Source organism: Equus quagga, chromosome 2 (assembly GCF_021613505.1).
Source record: "Equus quagga isolate Etosha38 chromosome 2, UCLA_HA_Equagga_1.0, whole genome shotgun sequence".
Taxonomy (NCBI): Eukaryota; Metazoa; Chordata; class Mammalia; order Perissodactyla; family Equidae; genus Equus; species Equus quagga.
In genome coordinates, this window is record NC_060268.1 from 177,523,646 (window position 1) to 177,542,525 (window position 18,880).

General features: G+C 42.7%; 1 protein-coding gene and 1 long non-coding RNA gene across 3 annotated transcripts in view; one reads left to right on the top strand and one right to left on the bottom strand.

Moving 5' to 3' along the window:
- Positions 1-8,932: 8,932 nt before the first annotated feature.
- LOC124235752 (uncharacterized) lies at positions 8,933-12,438 on the bottom strand. Its single transcript, XR_006887561.1, has 2 exons — positions 11,059-12,438; positions 8,933-10,106 (listed from the first exon to the last, which is right to left on the bottom strand). It is a non-coding gene; the product is annotated as an uncharacterized LOC124235752 (long non-coding RNA).
- Positions 12,439-14,459: 2,021 nt separating this feature from the next.
- Positions 14,460-18,880, top strand: part of EDRF1 (erythroid differentiation regulatory factor 1) — a 48,686-nt gene continuing 44,265 nt past the window's right edge. For both annotated transcript variants that reach the window (XM_046654298.1, XM_046654299.1), the window contains exons 1-4: positions 14,460-14,674; positions 15,671-15,879; positions 17,515-17,581; positions 18,247-18,372. In XM_046654298.1, the coding sequence (XP_046510254.1) occupies positions 14,567-14,674; positions 15,671-15,879; positions 17,515-17,581; positions 18,247-18,372 (510 nt within the window). In that variant the 5' untranslated portion in view covers positions 14,460-14,566. The remainder of the gene's footprint in view (positions 14,675-15,670; positions 15,880-17,514; positions 17,582-18,246; positions 18,373-18,880) is intronic.

An 18,880-nucleotide genomic window follows, 5' to 3' on the forward strand; every position in this document is an offset into this window, starting at 1 on the left:
ATTGTGCTAAGTGAGATAAGTTCATCACAAAAGGACAAATATTGGGGGCCAGCCCAGTGGCCAAGTGGTTAAGTTCACGTGCTCTGCTTCGGCGGCCCAGGGTTTCACCGGTTGGAATCCTGGGCACAGACATGGCACCACTCATCAGGCCATGCTGAGACGGCGTCCCACATGCCACAACTAGAAGGACCCACAACTAAAAATATACAACTATGTGCTGGGGGGATTTGGGAGAAAAAAGGAAAAATAAAATCTTTAAAAAAAAAATTTAAAAAAATTTTTAAAAATGGACAAATATTGTGATTCCACTTATATGAAATACCTAGTAGGCAAATTCATGGAGATCAAAAATAGAATAGAGTTTACTAGGGGCTTGGGGGTAGGGGAGTGGAGAGTTACTCTTTAATGGGCCCAGAGTTTCTGTTTGGGGAGGTAAAAATTTCCGGAGATAGACGGTGGCGATAGTTGCACAACACTGTGGATGTGCTTAATGTCACTGAATTGTACACTTAAAACTGGATAAAATAGTTAAAAAGAAGTATCTGTATAAGAATAATATAAAGTTAGGATGGTAACAAATAGGAAAAACAGCCAAGAGTTGTGTGTGCCTGCTAGCAGGAAGTGATACGGGGCAGATGGGAGGGATGTGGCGGGAGACTGCCGCTTTCCATTACAATCCTTTATGCACTGTTTTATTTTTTAAAGTATTCTGTTAACATTTATCCAGTGCTTGCTGTGTGCCAGGCATGCTTTCAGTACTTCATGTATATGCTCATTTAATCCTTGTATCACTTTAGGGGAGGAACCTGTAATGATCTGCATTTTTGCAGCAAAGGAAATAGGAGCAGAGAGGTGGGGAGGGCTCCGGCCAGTAGGGCCAGCTCCCGAGTCCCCTGCTCATTGTCATCCTACTCTACTGCCTCTCACACACACAGGTTACTGTGATAAAAGTAAAAATTAATTATAGAAATATGCTGCAGTGGATATCTTTGTACATGTGTTTTCTGTGCCAGTATGAGAATATCAGATTCCTAGGAGTGGAATACCCCCAATTTTTATAAAAGACAAAACAGGGCATTCAGCTCATCAAGTGGGCACTCTAATGGCATAAGCCATTAGAATAATGCTGATACTGACATCATGCTCATTTTATTATGGAATTGAAGCGCACAAGCAAATGACTTTGCTTTGTATTCTTAATTTTCAACAGGTCTCCCCAGTTTTTGTAGCCCCCTGATTTTCCCTCTCACCTCTCCTGTGACAATGATCCCCCTAATGGTACCTGTGGAATAAAACAGGAATATAAGATAAATGAGCATTGTGAGAGTAAATCGAGCTTACTTTAGAAATAGAGGAAAATAATTTTGCAGTTGAGAAAACATATTGAAATATTATTTTTATAGTGAAAATAGTTACATCATGATTTTAAATTACATTTCCATTTGAAATGGAGTGGATTTGCACCACCTACTGGAATATACAGCTCTACATAGCCAGAGGTTTCAAATCATAAAACCACTTTTAAGAATTTAGAGTCACATTTCTAGTTATCTTTAAGAGACCAGCCCCTCTGACATGTTGGAAATGCCAAATGCTAATTTACTTCAGGGACCATTTTCTAGAACAAACTCTCTTCAGAAGCCAAATTTAATCATCTAGCTAAATTAACAAATTGTACAACTGCTTATAGAAATAAAATGATTAAGCCAAATACATCAACCAAAGAGATAAAAATGTAAATTAGAAGCAAAACTGAAATCAATACACATTATCAGTTGCGAACTCACTATTAAAAAGCAGAATTCAAGCAGACAACTGGAAAATGACAGGAAACATAAGCAAACAGGAGCATAAACAGAACATAACTCAACATTAATTAAAAAAGAAGTCACCCAATGAAAATTTGATAGTGTTTATATCCAAAGTAATAATCATTGTCATGGCTTAATTACAGCTGAACATCAACACACAAACCATTTATATTTAAGTTCTTTGACGTTTTAAAGGAAATCCTTACAAAAATTTTCATTTTTCATGACAAACTACTCCAAGCAATAAATTTCTCAATATATAGTAACAACATTTATTATTGTGTAATTGACAGAGATTCAGAAAAAATTACATCTACAACATCTACTATTCTAGACGAAATTGCTTTGGAATAGAAGTCTAAATATATTACATTTTAATTTCTTGAAACCTATTATTGCATTTCACTTATTTTATGGGTATTTTGTCTGAAAATTGATTTTATTTTTATATGTCAACTAAATTAGATGTCAACTAAATTAGCTGAAGCATAAAATATGCTGGCGAGATACATTTACAAATACACACCGCAAAATGGTGTGCAAGTAACAAGAACCTGATTTAGACACACAAGCACAAAAAGACACTGTGCGATGGTGACCAACTCATCCATAATCCTCTTCGTTGTTGCAGGTGATTTGTGCATGACAAGCCTGTTTGCAGTGACAAATGCATGTGCAAGGTTGCTAGGTTTCTCATTCTCATTTGAGTTCACTGCTCGTGTGATTTCATTCTTAAGATTCTCATCTGCACTGGAAAGCTTGGGTTGCTTAATTTCTCCCAGGTCAGCAGACAGCCTTTCTCAAGGCATCACACCCATGACTGTGCTCACCACCCCTACAGAGATGACTCCCACACAGGAATCTGTAGCCCTGACCTCTTTTTACAGTTCAAGTGGTATATCCTCTTGCCTGCTGGCTGCCCTCTTAGATGTCCCAAGGGCATCTCAAACCCATAGGCCCCAAAGCCAACTCATGACCTACCCACCTCTCGAACCTCATCCTCTCTCAGTGTTCCCAGCTTGCCTATCCCATTCATCCAACCAGGTATCACTGACACCCACTTCCTACTTGCCCCTAATCCCATCCATCCTCAAAGTCCTGGCCGTTTCATTTTCTAAATCGTCCTGGAGCCTGTCTGCCTCTGTCCATCTCCTCCACTACCCACTGGTCCAAAGGACCATCATGTCTAGCCTGGGCCAATTCAAAAGCCTAGGGTAGCCTCATTTACTGACCATGTGACCCCTTGCTCAAAGCCTTTCACTGAGGATACAGAGAAATTTCTTGACAAGGCCACGGAGGCCTTTCCTGGCTGGTGCCAACCTGCCTCTCCAGCCTCACCTCACTCCTCGAGCTCCCTCCTGGGGCTTCTGCCCCAGCCTTGCCACCACCTTCCCGTGCCTGCCCTGGCTGGGCTCTCCACCGCTGCCAGGACTTTGCCTGTGCTTTTCCCTCTGCCTGGAATTCTCTTTTCTTTCCTTTTTTGCCTGGTTACCTCCTCTTTGACTTTCCTGATTGGGTCAATTCATAGGTACAAGTTCACAGTTTGGGGCGGTACTTATTTGAAAGTTTCTGCGTGTCCTTGTTAAACTGTTTTTACTCATCTTTGCGTTCCCAGAAGCTAGCACACCACCTGCATATATGAAACATGGACTGCCTCACTCAGACCAGGGCCAGAAGGGCCCCTGCTCTGACCACACCCCTACCACAGGGAGATAGGCCCTCCTGGGGCTCCAGGGAGCCTGCCCGAATGGCTCCAGGCCTGCTTTGGGGTCCATGCAGGCTGCTACCCAGGCTGGTCATCCGCCACCCCGGCCCCCCCAACCAGAGGCCTTGGTGTATTTGCCCCTATGCCCAAGGGGTGGAAGGTCAGAGGATAGAACATTTTTTTTTCTTTCCTTTTTTTTTGAGGAAGATTAGCCCTGAGCTAATATCCGCCACCAATCTTCCTCTTTTTGCTGAGGAAGATTGGCCCTGCCACAGCATGGCTTGATAAGCAGTGCTAAATCTGTGCCCAGGATCTGAACCGGCAAACCCTGGGCCGTTGAAGTAGAGCACATGAACTTGACCACTAAGACAGTGGGTTGGCCCCTAGAACAAAATTTATAGTTTCCAAGGGGTAACTGTGATGAAGGTGTGTCAGCCAAGGAAGGAGACTAGAACATATTTAATAATCTGCTTCCTTAATATATAGCTTTAGATATTTAATATACGTATGCTGTGCAAACTTCCTTTTTTTTTGTTGGTGAGGAAGATTAGCCTGAGCTAACATCTGTTGCCAATCTTCCTCTTTTTGCTTGAGGAAAATTGTTGCTGAGCTAACATCTGTACCAATCTTTCTCTATTTTATGTGGGATGCCACCACAGCGTGGCTTGATGAGTGGTCCGTAGGTCCATGCCCAGGATCCAAACCTGTGAAGCTCAGGCTGCTGAAGCAGAGCACGCAAACTTAACCACTACACCACGAGGCTGACCCTAGACCTCCATTTATAGTTTCCCCCAGGCCCTGCAAGAAAAAAAAAAAAAATAGGCATAGGGCTGGTTTCAGGCATATCAGAGAATCAATTTTGTCTCCTGTATGATGCCGATCCCTTGTATCCCATCTGAAATCTGAGATCAAAGGAGAATTGACTCTTAAAGTCAACAGAGATATAAATACTAACGCCAAGTCTCACTGATAAGCACAGTAAATGAGGGGTTTAGGGGGAGATGGGATAAATATTGAAGTCATTCAGTACTTAAAACATGTTCCAAAATCATAATATGACACCAAAATACTAAAAATCTTCCTCTGTAGGTACTAGGACAGTGTATTTTCTTGCCTTTTTACATTTTGCTGCTGTTTGAATTTTCTAACATAAACATGGTTATATTTGTAATAAAAACCTTATTCTTTTGAAAAATCAAGTTACTATTCTGTTTCATTTACAAAATGTGAACATTGTGTCAAAGCTCGCCATCTTCCTTGCTATCCCTCACATAGCAATGCCAGGAATTGTCTGTCCATGTATTTGTTTCACTAGCAAAGGCAAAAACCATATATTTCAGGACTCAGTGGAAAAGGACTATGGCTTAACTTACATTTCATGTAGTGGGAAGTCACAGACAAGCTTCATTTATAGGTTTAAAAAAATGTGTTGCCTGGCTTGTGGACCCAGGATCCACTTTATTTTAGGCAGCTACCTGAATTTTCTTTCTAAACCTGCTGCCTAACTTCCATTAAGCCCACCTTGATTTCTTTTGGTTTCCTAATCGTGGTCTGAGGTTTATTTTTCATGGCCATGCTTCTAGCAATCCAGTTTTGTTTTCCCTTACTTAGAAATAAGAATTGTCGGGGGCAGCCCTGTGGCCGAGTGGTTAAGTTCGAGTGCTCCACTTCAGCAGCCCAGGGTTTTGCCGGTTCGGATCCTGGGCGCGGACCTAGCACCGCTCATCAAGCCATGCTGAGGTGGTGTCCCACATAGCACAACCAGAAGGACCTACAACCAGAATATCCAACTATGTACTAGGGGGACTTTGAGGAGAAAAAGCAGAAGGAAAAAAGATTGGCAATAAATGTTAGCTCAGAGCCAACCTTTAAAAAAAAAGAAAAAGAAGAAATAAGAATTGTCCAGCTATTAACCCAAAGAGAACCAACTGCCCTCCTCCCCACTGCCAATCCCCCCCACCAAGACCCCTGTACCATGAGTTCCAGCCAAATGAGTGACTGTCCTGTCCCCGCCCCCTGCCACCAGCCACTCCCACCTCCACACTTTGGCAAGCATCTTTCCTTCACTGTCCCACCGCCTGCCCAATCCTCCAAGACCCGCCCCGGCCACCTCCGGCTCCACAGCTTCCTGGCCACCCTTCACCCTCACCCTTCCCAGTCCAGTGTGTTTATCCCCCCTGGGAACCTCCACCACACCTGGTCCCTCCTTGGTGGTCACACAGTGCTGTTTATCACATAGTTCTTGCTTCAGACCTTGCCCTTGCCCCAGAACTAGATCACAGGCCCTGAGGTCAGGAGCCGTGTTCTGCTGATTTCTTTAACCCAGCGCTGTGCCTAGGACTCAGTAAGTGTTGGATGGAATTGAATTAAGCATACGTTGTTTGGTCAATCCCTACATTTCTCTTAGAACTGCTTAGGGCTGTCTTGAGAAATGTGTCTTTTCATAGCCAACCCAGCAGACTAACCTAAGACAGTGATTGACAGAACAGAAGAAAATGGCCAGAAAAATGTAACAGGGAGGATTAAATTAAAAAGGATTAAGGATGAGCTCATTTCAAGAATAATCTGAGGAAGGCAGGGTGGGTGGAAGCACACCAGCTGTGTGTTGATGATTGCTTGAAGGGGATGATGGTGATGGGTACATGGGGTTCATTTTACTGTTCTCTTTACGTTGGTGTGTATTTGAAATTTTTATGATAAAAAGATTTGAAAAAGAAGGCGAAGGAGGAGGAGAAGCAGCAGTAGCAGCTGATTTGCAGACTCAGAGGAGGCCCCAGGCAGAGGGATGAGGAAAGGGGTTGGGATATGGGTCTCCCTCCCTTTGGGTACCTTCCTTCCTTGTGGCAGCACTGCTGTATCGCTCCCCCTGCATCTATACCTTCATTCATTTATCTGCCCACACACACACACTCACACCTTTGACCCAAGTAACAGCATCCCAGGCTCTGCCTATTGGGTAATGACCCATGTTCTAGAACATTCCCCGATGGGAATGGGAACCCCTCAGAGCCGGGCTCTATTTCAACTAATCCAGTTGGCAAACCATCACTCACGTGTGATAAGGCACACACTGAGATCTCCTGGGACAGAGGGTCCTTGATGTTCCCCAAATCACACCAAGCGGGTCCCCCTACAAGAAAAGATCTAACGCAGGTCACAGGAGCCATCTTGGCGGAAATTTCTTCACTCTGGAAGCCTTCTCTGGCAGTGGAGGCCAGGGCCGGCCCAGAAGATTCCACTCTAAATGACCCCTTAGAGGGGCCTCCCTCCAGCTGTGATTCTCCTATGGGTCACTTCAATCAGATAATAAGCATTCATCACAGCCAAGATGCACAAGGTGCTGCTCAGGGCTTTCCAAAACGATTCATAATGTCCACACAGAGCGTGGTCAACTATTTTTAGGGATGTACAAGCCTGAGACCCTCCAACAGGAGAGCTTAAGTTTCTCCTCCCACTCTTGCGCCGCCTCTTTCCTACTTCCTGGCCATTAAAAGAATGATATTTGTAATGTAGATGAGGTCAGTCCTTTTGTACAATGTTGACAGACAAGAGGAAGGTTCCAGAGAGAAATGCCACAGCAGCAAATGAATATAAATGACGTTTTCCCACTTTGTGCTCATAAAATGCCTTTTGTACCAAATCTCAAGGCTCTCCAGGAAGCGAGGCTTTGACTCACACTTTCACTCAGGGTAAATGTGAATGGCCAGAGCTGCTCAAGTCATCTGTGATAAGAAAGAACAAAAGTCCAGACACTTTTAAAATGCAATATTCTTGCCTTCTGGGTAGTAAACAAAAGTGTGCAGATGGATAATGACATCTGTGGATTCTGGCTCCATTTCCTAGAGAGAAAAAAATGTAAATAAATATGTAAAAAATTGTCATATGTGGATAACACCCGTGGTTCACCCAGTAGTTACCATTCCGCCCAACACTCGCATGCAGTGGGTTCTGTTCCTGGCTGCCTGGTGACTGAATGACACTATGAAAGTAAAATCTGTCTCTGCGATGCCCACGAGGAAGACAAATACGGAATGTTTCCTAAAAAGGTCCAGCCCATGGCTTTGACACGACACTTTTGACTAAGTGATGCCTTCCTTTTGTTCTCTCCCCTGGAAGCCTCCTCGGAAATGTTTAATAATAGCTAAATGATTCATTAGGGCCTGCAAGACCAAGCCCTTAACTGGGAAGGCAGAGGGGACAAGCAGCGCCTGACTGTGGGATGAGTGTGAAGGTTCGTTTGAGAATTCCTTCCTTCCCACCCTTAGCCCAAAATGCACAGCGTGAGTAACTGCTTGGGCTCCAGCCACCAACAAGCGCCTGAAGAGCAGACGTGAGTGACTTTGACACTGTTCCTGGGATTCATTTAGAGTAACAATCAGCATGGGAGGATAAAACTCACAAGGACTCTAACAATGTTTCTGCTGTGAAACTAATACCTGGCAGAGACAAGCTCCCCTACAATGGCTTGCACTGTATCCTGAAAGCCAACCCTAAGGGCTTGCAAAAGAATTTGAGTTCATCGGGTTTCTAGAAAAGGAACTCTTTCAAATGCAGTCAAAATGGTTTCCAAATAGCTTCAAATACTTTGCTTAAATGTTATTAGTCTACAGAGGAGCAATTAAATAATTATCACCTAATAATTAAATAAGGTATCACGTAGTTGCTCTTGGGAGCGCCTTGCTATTACACTGGTAAATTGCGCATCAAGGTCTGCACTGTCTTATACTTTAAAATTTTTCTACTGTTGTCAAATTTAAACGTAAAGGAAAATATAGATCCTTAACTTGATAATTGTTCTTGACAAAGACTAGCTGGCATGTGGTTTGCGGTACCATGGTGTGTCTAAACTAGTCTTTCTAAAACTAGTAGCCTATAAACTTTCTTATTACACAGCATTATTAAAAATATTTCTGAATATGCAGCCCCAATATATGCATATTTATTTGTAAAAGATATACTAGCAGTAACACAGTAACACAAAAATACAAAAGCAGAAAAATTTTAAAGTCTAAAGAAATCAATATTTACAATATTTTTATTTTAACTGCAGACTGTTCTGTTCTAATATTTTTTAAGAGAGTAAAGTGGTCGAATAAGTTTCTTTTATTCTTGTGTCCTGATTGAAAACTTTGTGATATAACAATTTGAAGTGTCCTTCTAAGTTCAGTTTTATTTTAAAACTTGGTTTTAATGGCTGCCATTGCTTAAAATATCGCGAAAGACGAGTAAACTAACTAGGAAGAATCGCGTGGTCTCAGAGCTTCCCAAGTCAAACTGCTCACTTCAATTGTATCTACAAATTATGCAAAGCTTTTAACTGAAATTTGGCTAAATTTCTGTCTTCTATGAAGTCCATCAGTCTTTCTTATGTACCAATTAAACGGCGTCAAGGAATAATCCAGAGATACTCAGCTTGTTGTTGTACACGCAATTTATTTACTCAGACATGAGGCAGAAAGGTCAATGGACTGTTGTCATGAAACAAAATTACAAACAGGAGGCATGAGAGGGAAGAGAGGAGAACCCAGCTGGCAGCCTGGGACTAGTGAATCCTGCAGGCACATTCTTGGGGTAAACAAATCAGTTGGCAGCTGACAAAGAGATCAGTCTGGGCATCCTGAGAAGGCCAACTCGTGGTATCAGGGAAAACAATGAAGATGTGGATGGATTCTTCCCGGGCCCCGAAAGCGTGGCCGAGGAGCACAGGCTTGCCGTCTCCACACCGTGCCTGCTCTCTCCCTTGCGTTAGCTCGCCTGCCTTAGATGAGCCAGGTCTGCACCACCGTCCTCCCTAGAATTCCTCAATACATTGCAAACGCAAACTCTCCATTTGGAAGATTTCTGAAGGGAGTTGGAAATTTCAGTTTCAAAGTTAAGTGTGCAGATATGAGGTTTTTATAACTGATACACGTCATTTTTAGCAACAAAATCACGTAACGTTGGACAGATTTCTGACCATCTATTTTCAAAAATGCTCTCGCCATCAGACAAGACTCTTTTGAAAACCAATGACTTTCTCATGCATTGTTAAAACATCACCTTTATCTTGAAGGAACAGATTGTCTGTTTATTTTTGTGAAATTCTCTCCTAAACCATCCTGAAGACAGCTTCTAGTCATCAAAGAAGAGATGAGGAAATGTGGAGCACTTTCTGTAAAAGAAAATACAGTAACTCATTTTTTAAGCTTGACAATTCTTTTAAGTGCTTTGTCACAAGATGATCTGTGATCTCTGAGATTTTCAAAGTCACCCCTCTTATAAAACTCTGAAAAGATTCTCCTAAAGGCCTTGTTTTGTCACCAAATGTGGATGCCATCCGATAGCCCAACCAAACCATCATATGCTGTGGTCACTGCATAACGGTCCACAGATCTGCAATGCCCCTCAGATGGGAGGAGCATTAGTCTTCCCTGTCACACTGAGGATAAGCTTGGCCTTGTGTCTCATTTGGGCCAAAAAAAAGTGAGCAGCAGTTATGTTTGTCACTTCTGACCAGAAGTTTCAGGAGCTAGTTTATGGTTCACCAATCTTTTGTCGCTCTACTCCCACTGGCAATTCTCCAGATCAAGGTTGCTCCATCAGCCTGGGCCCTGGAGTAAAGATTACAGGGACCAGTGAAAGTATGTCCCAAATGTTGCACGAAACACATTTCTGCTAAATATTTGGAACATGCTTACCCTAAAAATTTTTTCACTGTTTATCTGAAATTCAAATTTACCCGAGCATCCTGTCTTTTACCTAGCAACCTGGCTGGAAGTCATGGACATTTGGGGATCATTTGTTTTGACTTCATAACCCAATCTTACTCAACTGATACACCAGCTGACCATGGCCCAAGGAAGGGCACTTGTGTCAATCTGTACATTAAGTATTAGTAAGGCTTAATTTGCCCTTACTTTTCACATTAAAAAAAAAGGGTGGGGGGGAGCCTGTCCCATGGCCGAGTGGTTAAGTTCATGTGCTCCGATTCAACAGCCTGGGGTTCACCAGTTGGGATCCTGGGCACAGAACTATGCATATGGCTCATCAAGCCATGCTGTGGCAGCATCCCACATAGAAAACTAGAATGACCTACAACTAGGATACAACTATGTAATGGGTGGGACTTTGGGGGGAGTGGGGAAGAGGAAGATTGGCAACAGATGTTAGCTCAGGGCCAATCTTCCTCACACACAAAAAAAGGAAGTTACAGTTCTTCCTGAACCACAGGGGATTGTCTTTAGAGATCATCGTTCTAAGACATGGTCTACATGCCAGTGTGGTCAGATATTAATAATCTTACTAAAAATGAGATTCCTTGGCACTACCTAGAAATATTGATTTAGAACCTGGAGGTGGCTACAGGATCTGCTAGCTTAATAAAGTTCCTCAGGTGACTCTGAAGCAAATTAAAGTTCCACTGGCCTGTGTCCACAACCCAACTTTTTAGAAGGCTACCAAGGAGTCAGAGACCTGAACTAGTCCTGCCTTTCCTATTAAACTAACCTTGTACGATGTTCAACAAGTCAATTCTATTCTCCTCTTTGACTGCATTGCTCTCACCTAAAGAGGGACAGGATTGGCTCAGTCATCTCAAATCTCTCTTCCAGCTCTAAAAGTCCAGGATCAGCAGTCAGAGACTCAGGGCTTTTCAAGGTGCAGCAGGCAAAGTCAACAAGCGAGGCTGGGTAGGTGTAAGACACCAGGTTGTGGGGTGGGACTGTGGCACACTGAAGGGCATAAGCCACAATCGAAGCATTCCTGAACGTCCCTCTCTTCGCACGTGGGGCTCTTTAGGAACTCCAAAGCCCCTAGGCACATCTGCCTTACATATAACTGTAAACATTTCTGAAAAGACTTCTAATTTTGCTTTGGAAAATACTGTGTGCTGCGTGTAGCTAAATGAATTGACAACTGACTGGCATTTCTCTGAAATCATCACACACGCTGGGAGGATTTTTGTAAGCAGAGAAAGTCTAACCTACAAATTGTTTTAGAGTGGAACAAACTGCATGTGAAGACTAACTTTAATAATTAATGATATTGACACTATAATATTTTGGAGATACTTCATTAAACATTTTTAGCTTTGATTTTGCAGATTAAAAAAATACTTTCGAGCCAACAACATTGCTTTTGTGTCTCAAACATTCTGATAAGCATTTTAAAAGCCTGTTGGCACTAGTCATTTTACCCACATCGCCTAAGGGCTAAAACAGTTCTGCTGGCTGGTGCGGGTGAAAGAGAGATGATCAGACAGGGCACTAGCCCTGGGGGGGCTCACAGTCGGCAAGGCAGGCAGATCCAGACAGGCAATTTTTCTACAAGGCGACAAGCGCAGGATAAAGCTACATACAACCTTTGGGGACAAAGAAAGGGACCCTAAGGGATAACGAGGGGAGGCATCAGGAGAGACTTATTAGGAACGATACTTGAGATGAGTCCTGAGGAACAAGCCAGGCGAGCAAGGGAAAGGCATGCTAGGCAGAGGAAAAGCACCCGCAAACATAGACTTATGCAACAGCCGGTTGAAGCAGACAACTACAAAGCAGTTCATTCACTCAGCAAACATTTCTGAAGTGGCGAGAGCATCAGGCCCTGGGGAGGCAGGTCAACACGTGAGAGCGCTGAGCCAGGATACCTGCATCTACAGGCAGAGCAGGCCGTGGAGGATGGAGTACATGCTCAGCGGGCTGGGAAGAGGAAGGCAGACACTGGTGCAATATGAAAATGAGCAGAAATAAGCGTCTTAAAATGTGAACTACAGCAAGTTATGATCGATGCTTTCCCACATTATATTTCAATCACTTACATTAGAAACAATGATAATCACTTAAAAAAAAAAACAGCATGTAGAAGCTTTTGAATAGGGAAAAAATTAATAAGCACTTAGCTCTAGAAGAATGTATAACATTTACGTAACTCAGATGCGCCCAGTTTCTTCTGCCCCAAGGGATCGCCCTCCTTTACTGCCTAAATCTCTCTCGTCCTCGCCCTGTTAGTGGCCCAGGAAACCCAGTCCCTCCTCAGGCTTCCCTCCACGAGTAGTGCCCGTCCCCGAGACCGAGGACCCTCCACTCCCATGATTCTCTCTGCTGCTGACTTTTTCCTGTGCTGAGTTCCTGGCTCTCTCTGTTTCATTCTTTGCCTTTTCACAGGTTGTTTCCAGCACATTTTCCCACTAAGCATTATCATTATGGTTCAGGCACTTCTCGAGGGGCCGGCCATATATTTGAGTCTGGAACAAAGAATTACTGCTACCTCAGGAAACCTCTTTTTACAAAGATAGAATTATACAATAAAACAACAGACTTTAAAGATTATTAGAAGCGAAATTATATATATGTTCAAAAACAGTAAAAATTACACTTTACTATAAAACAATGCATAATCAGAAAGAAAAAATAGCAAAATAAAGAAAACTGTAAAGAATAAATGTTGAAACACTTCATCTTACCACTCAGAGACATGTTTTTGTGGACATAGACACAGAAATAGACATGTTTTCAAAAATACAATGATATTGCATATTTTCTTTTTAAAATTTTATCATTTAACATCACATCATATACAATTGAAATGTTCTTGAATATTCGTGAAAAACGAGTTAGTTGTCTAAGTTAGTGGTACTAGATGGCAAAAATAGACTGAACCATCCCTCTAATATTAGATATTCAAGTTGTTTGACTTTTTACTATAATAACAATGTATTACTTGCAAAAAACAAAAATTGCAAAACAGAAACAGAAAATGATAAACAACACATGTTGAAATGTCTACACAATGTACTATTACATCAAATTCATTGTTAAATATTCATAAAAACGTTTTGTTACATTTGAAAACAATAAGTTGAGCGTGCTCAGTCACAAGGATTTCTGAATACACAGAGCCTAAGGTAAATTACAAATTGAGATGGCCAAGTAACTGCAAAGAAAAATTAATTTCTCAAAAGCTTCTAATATTTTACCGCAAAACTAAGCAAACTTTGATGAAGGCTATGGCTGCACTTAACTATGCTTAATATGATAGTATGTGCGGAGTCCGAGGATAAGGGAGCCTAGCCCCTTCAAAGCGCTAAACGGACCCTGGGTATTTCTCAAGCTCTTTGCTACTCAGAGCACCAGCAGCATCTCCTGGGAGTCTGTAAGAAATGCAGAACCTCAGGCCCAGCCCAGACCCACTGAATCAGAATCTGCACGCCAACTAGATCCCCAGGTGTTTCCCATGCATATTAACGCTTGAGAAGCCGCTGGACCACCTGGAATGCCCTTTGCCAGTTCCCTAGAGGCCGACAAACAGAGGGCTCTCTGCAGATGCTCCACGAGTCACTAAGCAGCAAACGTGGCATCTTGCAAAACCCTGGTGAGATGCCACGGCCTATGAAATTCATCCTTCGATAAAGGCAGAGGGCCTCCTCTGCGCATCTCGGCGCCGCTCTTACACTGGGGACCGCAGGGCCACAAAAGCATTGTGACGCGGGGACAGCACGCCGAGTCCGGGCGGCCTTGAGTCCGGACTGCTCCTCACCTGGGCGCGCCTTTCCCTTCCAGAGCCTGAGCCCGTCAATAAACAGAGGGGGACTGAAGGCTGGGAAGAGCGCTAACATTCCCTACTTTATACAAGCGGAGCCGCTGGTTACACCGATAGCAGCATCTCCCTGCCCGCGAAGCGAGTCTACGAGTGGAACCACTCTCGCCACCCCCGAGCCCAGGTCCCGAGAGCTGTTTGCCAACAAAGACTAGCGGCGTGCGAGGGGTGGAGCCTGCGAGTCAGATACCGCGAGAAGTGCTCCCCCGAAAAGGCTCTGACAGACGCAGGCGCACTACAGTCCCCGCCCCCGCCGCGAAGGTGGCTCCCACCGCGGGAGGTGGGGCTGGGCCTCTGGCACAAAGCTCGCGAGATTTGAACACGTCACTGCAACTCCTTCCTGTCTTCCTGAGACCGGAAGCGCAGTGCGCGGGGCGTCTTTGGCGCTTGCTCTACTGTGCTGCTTTGCTGCTGGTTCCGCTTCTGGTCGCGGGTCGTTGGGTCCCGCCTCGCCTCGCTTCGCCTCTTCTGGACCTGGGTGATGGGGGACTCCAAGGAGGCCGGGGCCGAGGCTCCGCCAGCCGGAGCCGCTGCTCGGGGAGGGCTCAGCCTCCTGACTCAAGGAGAGTCCGAGGAACCTGCAGCACAGGTGAGTCCGCCGCGGGGCGGGACCTGCGGGGCCCCGGGGGAGCTGTCGACCCGCTCCACCGGGGAGGGATGTCACGGTTCCCGGCGGCTTCTGGCCCCTTCTCCACGCCTCCCCGACAGCCCTCGAACGGAGTGGACGCCCGTGTGCCTGTCGTCAGGTGTTCAGGTATTTACCTCCAAGTCACCCGTATCAAAAGCCGTCCTGGCTTCCCACTCGTGGAACCGACAGGTGAGTTAGACGCGATCTCTGCTCTCAGGGAGGGTGCCTGTCAATATGTGGTTCCAGAACGTGGCACAGTTGTGCAGAGCTGGAGAGAAAGGAGAGGGTGTCAGGGAGGAGCTCCCCGGTATGGGACTGAGCTGATACTTGCAGGGTGCAAAGTGACTGCCAGGCCGAGAAGGGACTGCGTGAAAGGAGGTTAGGATAGCGCACTCAGACACTGAGCATGCTTGGGGGTGTGCGGGGGAGGGCTGGGAGGAACCCCCAGAGTCTTGTATGAAGTGAGAGGTTCAGGGTATTTATGTAATGAACCGATGAGTTACTAAACGTTTGCTTAAAAACAAAAAAGGCCCCAGATATCTTACCACAAACGACTTTCTAAATGATATTTGTTACTGAAATTAAAATGCATCTTTAATATTGAACAGAGATTTTTATCAGATTTTGCGTGTAGTTAGTGTGACACTGTTGACTCTCCGTTTCTGCTTTTCCACTTTCTGTGAATAAAATTTAAAAGGTGGATTGGTTGGCTTGTTTCCTAGCTGATAACCATAGCCATCATACTCCCTGACCCATGTCTTTTTCTTTAAATTATGTGAAAAAGAGCCGAGTAAATGTGACAGCTTATGCTCGCATTTATTAAGTGCTGTTAGTAACATGTTGCATATGCTCTTATGAAACCTGATGTGGTGGGGTTTTTTTTTCTTTTTATAAAGGTGGGATTTTTCATCCCTAGGAGATTCCTTCCATTAAAGTTTCATTCACTCTGTTCATTAGGGGTCAGCTTTATTTCTGGGAGGCAATGAGGTGAAGAGCCGGGCTGTGGTGAAATACTCATCTGCCCCTCCGCGAACAGCGTTTGCACGCCTTGAGGAGAAAACAGACTTGAAACTCCCACCTGCCAACTGGTTACGAGAGAGTGCCAAACTAGGGCCAGCAGGAACTACCATACTTGGCAATAGTAAGAAAAGCAAGCCATTTTCAAGGTAAATATCAATCAATGGCGTTTTTACTTGTCCCACAACCCCCCCCCAGCCCTGCCCCCAAACTCTAATACTTGCTTTTCAGTTTAATTTGTAATGCTCGTCAACTTGGCAAGATTTCTCTTTACAAAAAGATCATATTTGACTTTGAGTCCTTTTTTTTCCCCTGCTAATATGATTATATTATAATATGAAGATATCAATTGCATATGCATTTTTCAAGTCTTCATCATGTTATCAACAAAGCTGAGTTTTAACCACTAAAATTCAGTCAGCTGTTTTATTTTTAGCCAATTTATATGTCTTTTGAATTTGTGAATACAAAGAATCAGGCGGCACAGGAGGAGGAAAACCCTTAACACTGCCTGATCTGTCCTGTGGAGTTTTTTGTTAAATGGTGGTGGATTGTCTGGTCTGAAAAAGCCTGATGTAGACACCCAGATTGTTGGGTGACCTACACCCTTGACTTTGATGCTTGCTGGAAGTTCTGCTGGTGGCATTTAAAGTTGAGAGAGTGGCCTGGGGTCTTATAGAGAACAATGTACTAATGTCCATGTTCTTGTAGACTGTTTAATATGTTCTCTTTTTTTCCTCTCTGATTGAACCTAAAATATTTCCACATAACGTAGCAAGAGCCATAAATACATTAATAGCTTATGAGCCAGTAGTCTAGAAATTATCCTAATGCCTCAGAAGGTAAAAGTTATATTTGCAAAATATTTGTTTGTAGCATTATTTATACTAGCAAAACGTTGGAAATAGTCCAAATCTCTTCTTTTAGGAGAATGGCTTAATAAATTATGATATGTCAACATGATTAAATGCTGAGGTGATTTAAATAAGTATGTTGACTGTGTGCAAACACTGTGCTAAGTTCTTTGTATGTTTATCTCATTTAATTCTCATGACGCCCCTTTGAGTTAGGTGCTGTTAACTAATTTTCACAGGGAAAAATTGAAGCTTAGAAAGGTTAAGTAGCTTGCCTAGACCACATGGTAAACCATCAGAGCATGCTTTGAAGTGAGGCAGTCGTAGGTAAGTATCCTGACTCTGCCACTCACTAACCGAAAAATGGTGACCTCGGCTGCTTTTCAGCCTTGTAGGTTAGAGGTGTGCCTCACATGGTCCCTGGCACAACTTTCTTTTTCTTTTCTGCTTCTGGCTGAATTGATGTCAGGTGCGTTTTTTAATATTTATTTTTGAAAAGAGTAGTAGTATATATCGCTAGGAACACAATTCTGGATACTAAAATCCTGATAAAGTTTCTGTTTTTCTTATCTCCCCACCTAAGAAGAATAATATCTTGAACTAACTGTTTTCTCTTGGAGATTTTTTCAGTTTTGTTAATTCAAAAATTAAAATAATTGTTTTTATTCTAGATGTTTCCTATTAATTGCTTCTAATGATTATTACTATATTTTATCAAATCTAAGATACCATTGGTTTTAAGTTGCACTGTTATTTTATGTACCACTAAGAAGGGAAAACTAGCCAACTATCATGGTGATAGGCATACTGATTTCAGAGCTGTTAGAATGTGGAAAATGTATCCTAGAAGCAATAAAACACAGTATTCTATTATAAACTCTCCCTGCATTATTGTGAGCATGACCTTTGTGGCCTTTGTTCCCTCCTTAGCTTTGGTATGGCATACGACTTTATTGATTCTGTAGGAAACGATGTGGATGTGGTCTCTGACTCTGAAGTAAGTGTCCTTACTGTGGAATGTAATTGGGGTGTTTGTGCTGGGGGTTTATAGCATGCTCTGGTCTGTAGTCTTGAAAAATTACTGATGAAATAAGATACAACTATCTGATTATCGAATACCTTTTTTGTTATTAAAGTAATTGTGTTTACCATATCTCCTTTCTCTAAAGAGGAAGTAGCAACTCCCGAAACAATGGCGGTGGTAATGATATTGATGGTTGTATTTTAATAATGGCAATTACAAGTGATTATAATGTTTGGGATGATTTTGTATAATATGACCAGTTGAGAATTAGAGTGACACTTTTAGCAAAATGTATTGCTCCTTGGTTGGTCAGTTTTATCTCATATGCTAAAAGCCTAGGTCAGTGCAACAGTGTGACCTATACACACTTAACCTTAGGAAATTTTATCATGTAAAAATAAATCTTTGACCATCACTTACATTAACATAGTATGACTGGTAAAGTGTAGGTGATTCTGGTTTTAAAGCTCTGTCTTCCATGGGTTTGTATTTAGCTCTTTGTGTAAAATACAGTGTGTATAACCTTAGGGAAAACAGGTTTACTATGCTTTAAAACTGAATGAAGTTAAAATTTGAAAGGTTCCAAATCACAGTAAAAGAAATCTTTCTAAACTATTTTTCCTCTTAATTTTTTTAAGAACATAAAAAAGCTCCTGAAGATTCCGTACAGCAAGTCCCACGTGAGCATGGCCGTGCACCGTGTCGGAAGGACTCTCTTGTTAGACGAGTTAGATATTCAAGAACTCTTTATGAGATCCTCTCAGGTAATACTTGTTGTGAAAAACAACCAAAAAAACATTATTTTAACAACTTAAGGGCACTGGAAATATGATTTTGTTTCAAAGAGAGGCCGGAGTGGAAGTGCAGTTGAGTACTTCAACAATCAAGAAACGAGAAGCTTTGCTGAAGATAAGAAAGCTTTAATAAAGCAAAAATAGGAAAGAGAGAGAACAGGGAAGAAACTTATTTTATTGATACCAACAGCCAGGATTCTTGCAAGGGACAGGATGAAACTAGTGAGGAAAGTTGTGAAAAATCTGAAATTTAAAGACCTAGTTTAAATTTTTGAAAAATCCTTTGGTGTTTCCACTAAAGAGATTCTCCTGAAACATGGCTGCCAGGAAATGTGAAAAATGTTAAAAGTTATTCCTATGAATACATAGTTATTAGAATTAATTGGTTCTCTTCAACCAGAATTTCTCAAACTATATGTTGCTAAATGACTGTTTTTCCCCCAATGTGTTGATGATGGATACTTTTGTCAAGTATAAT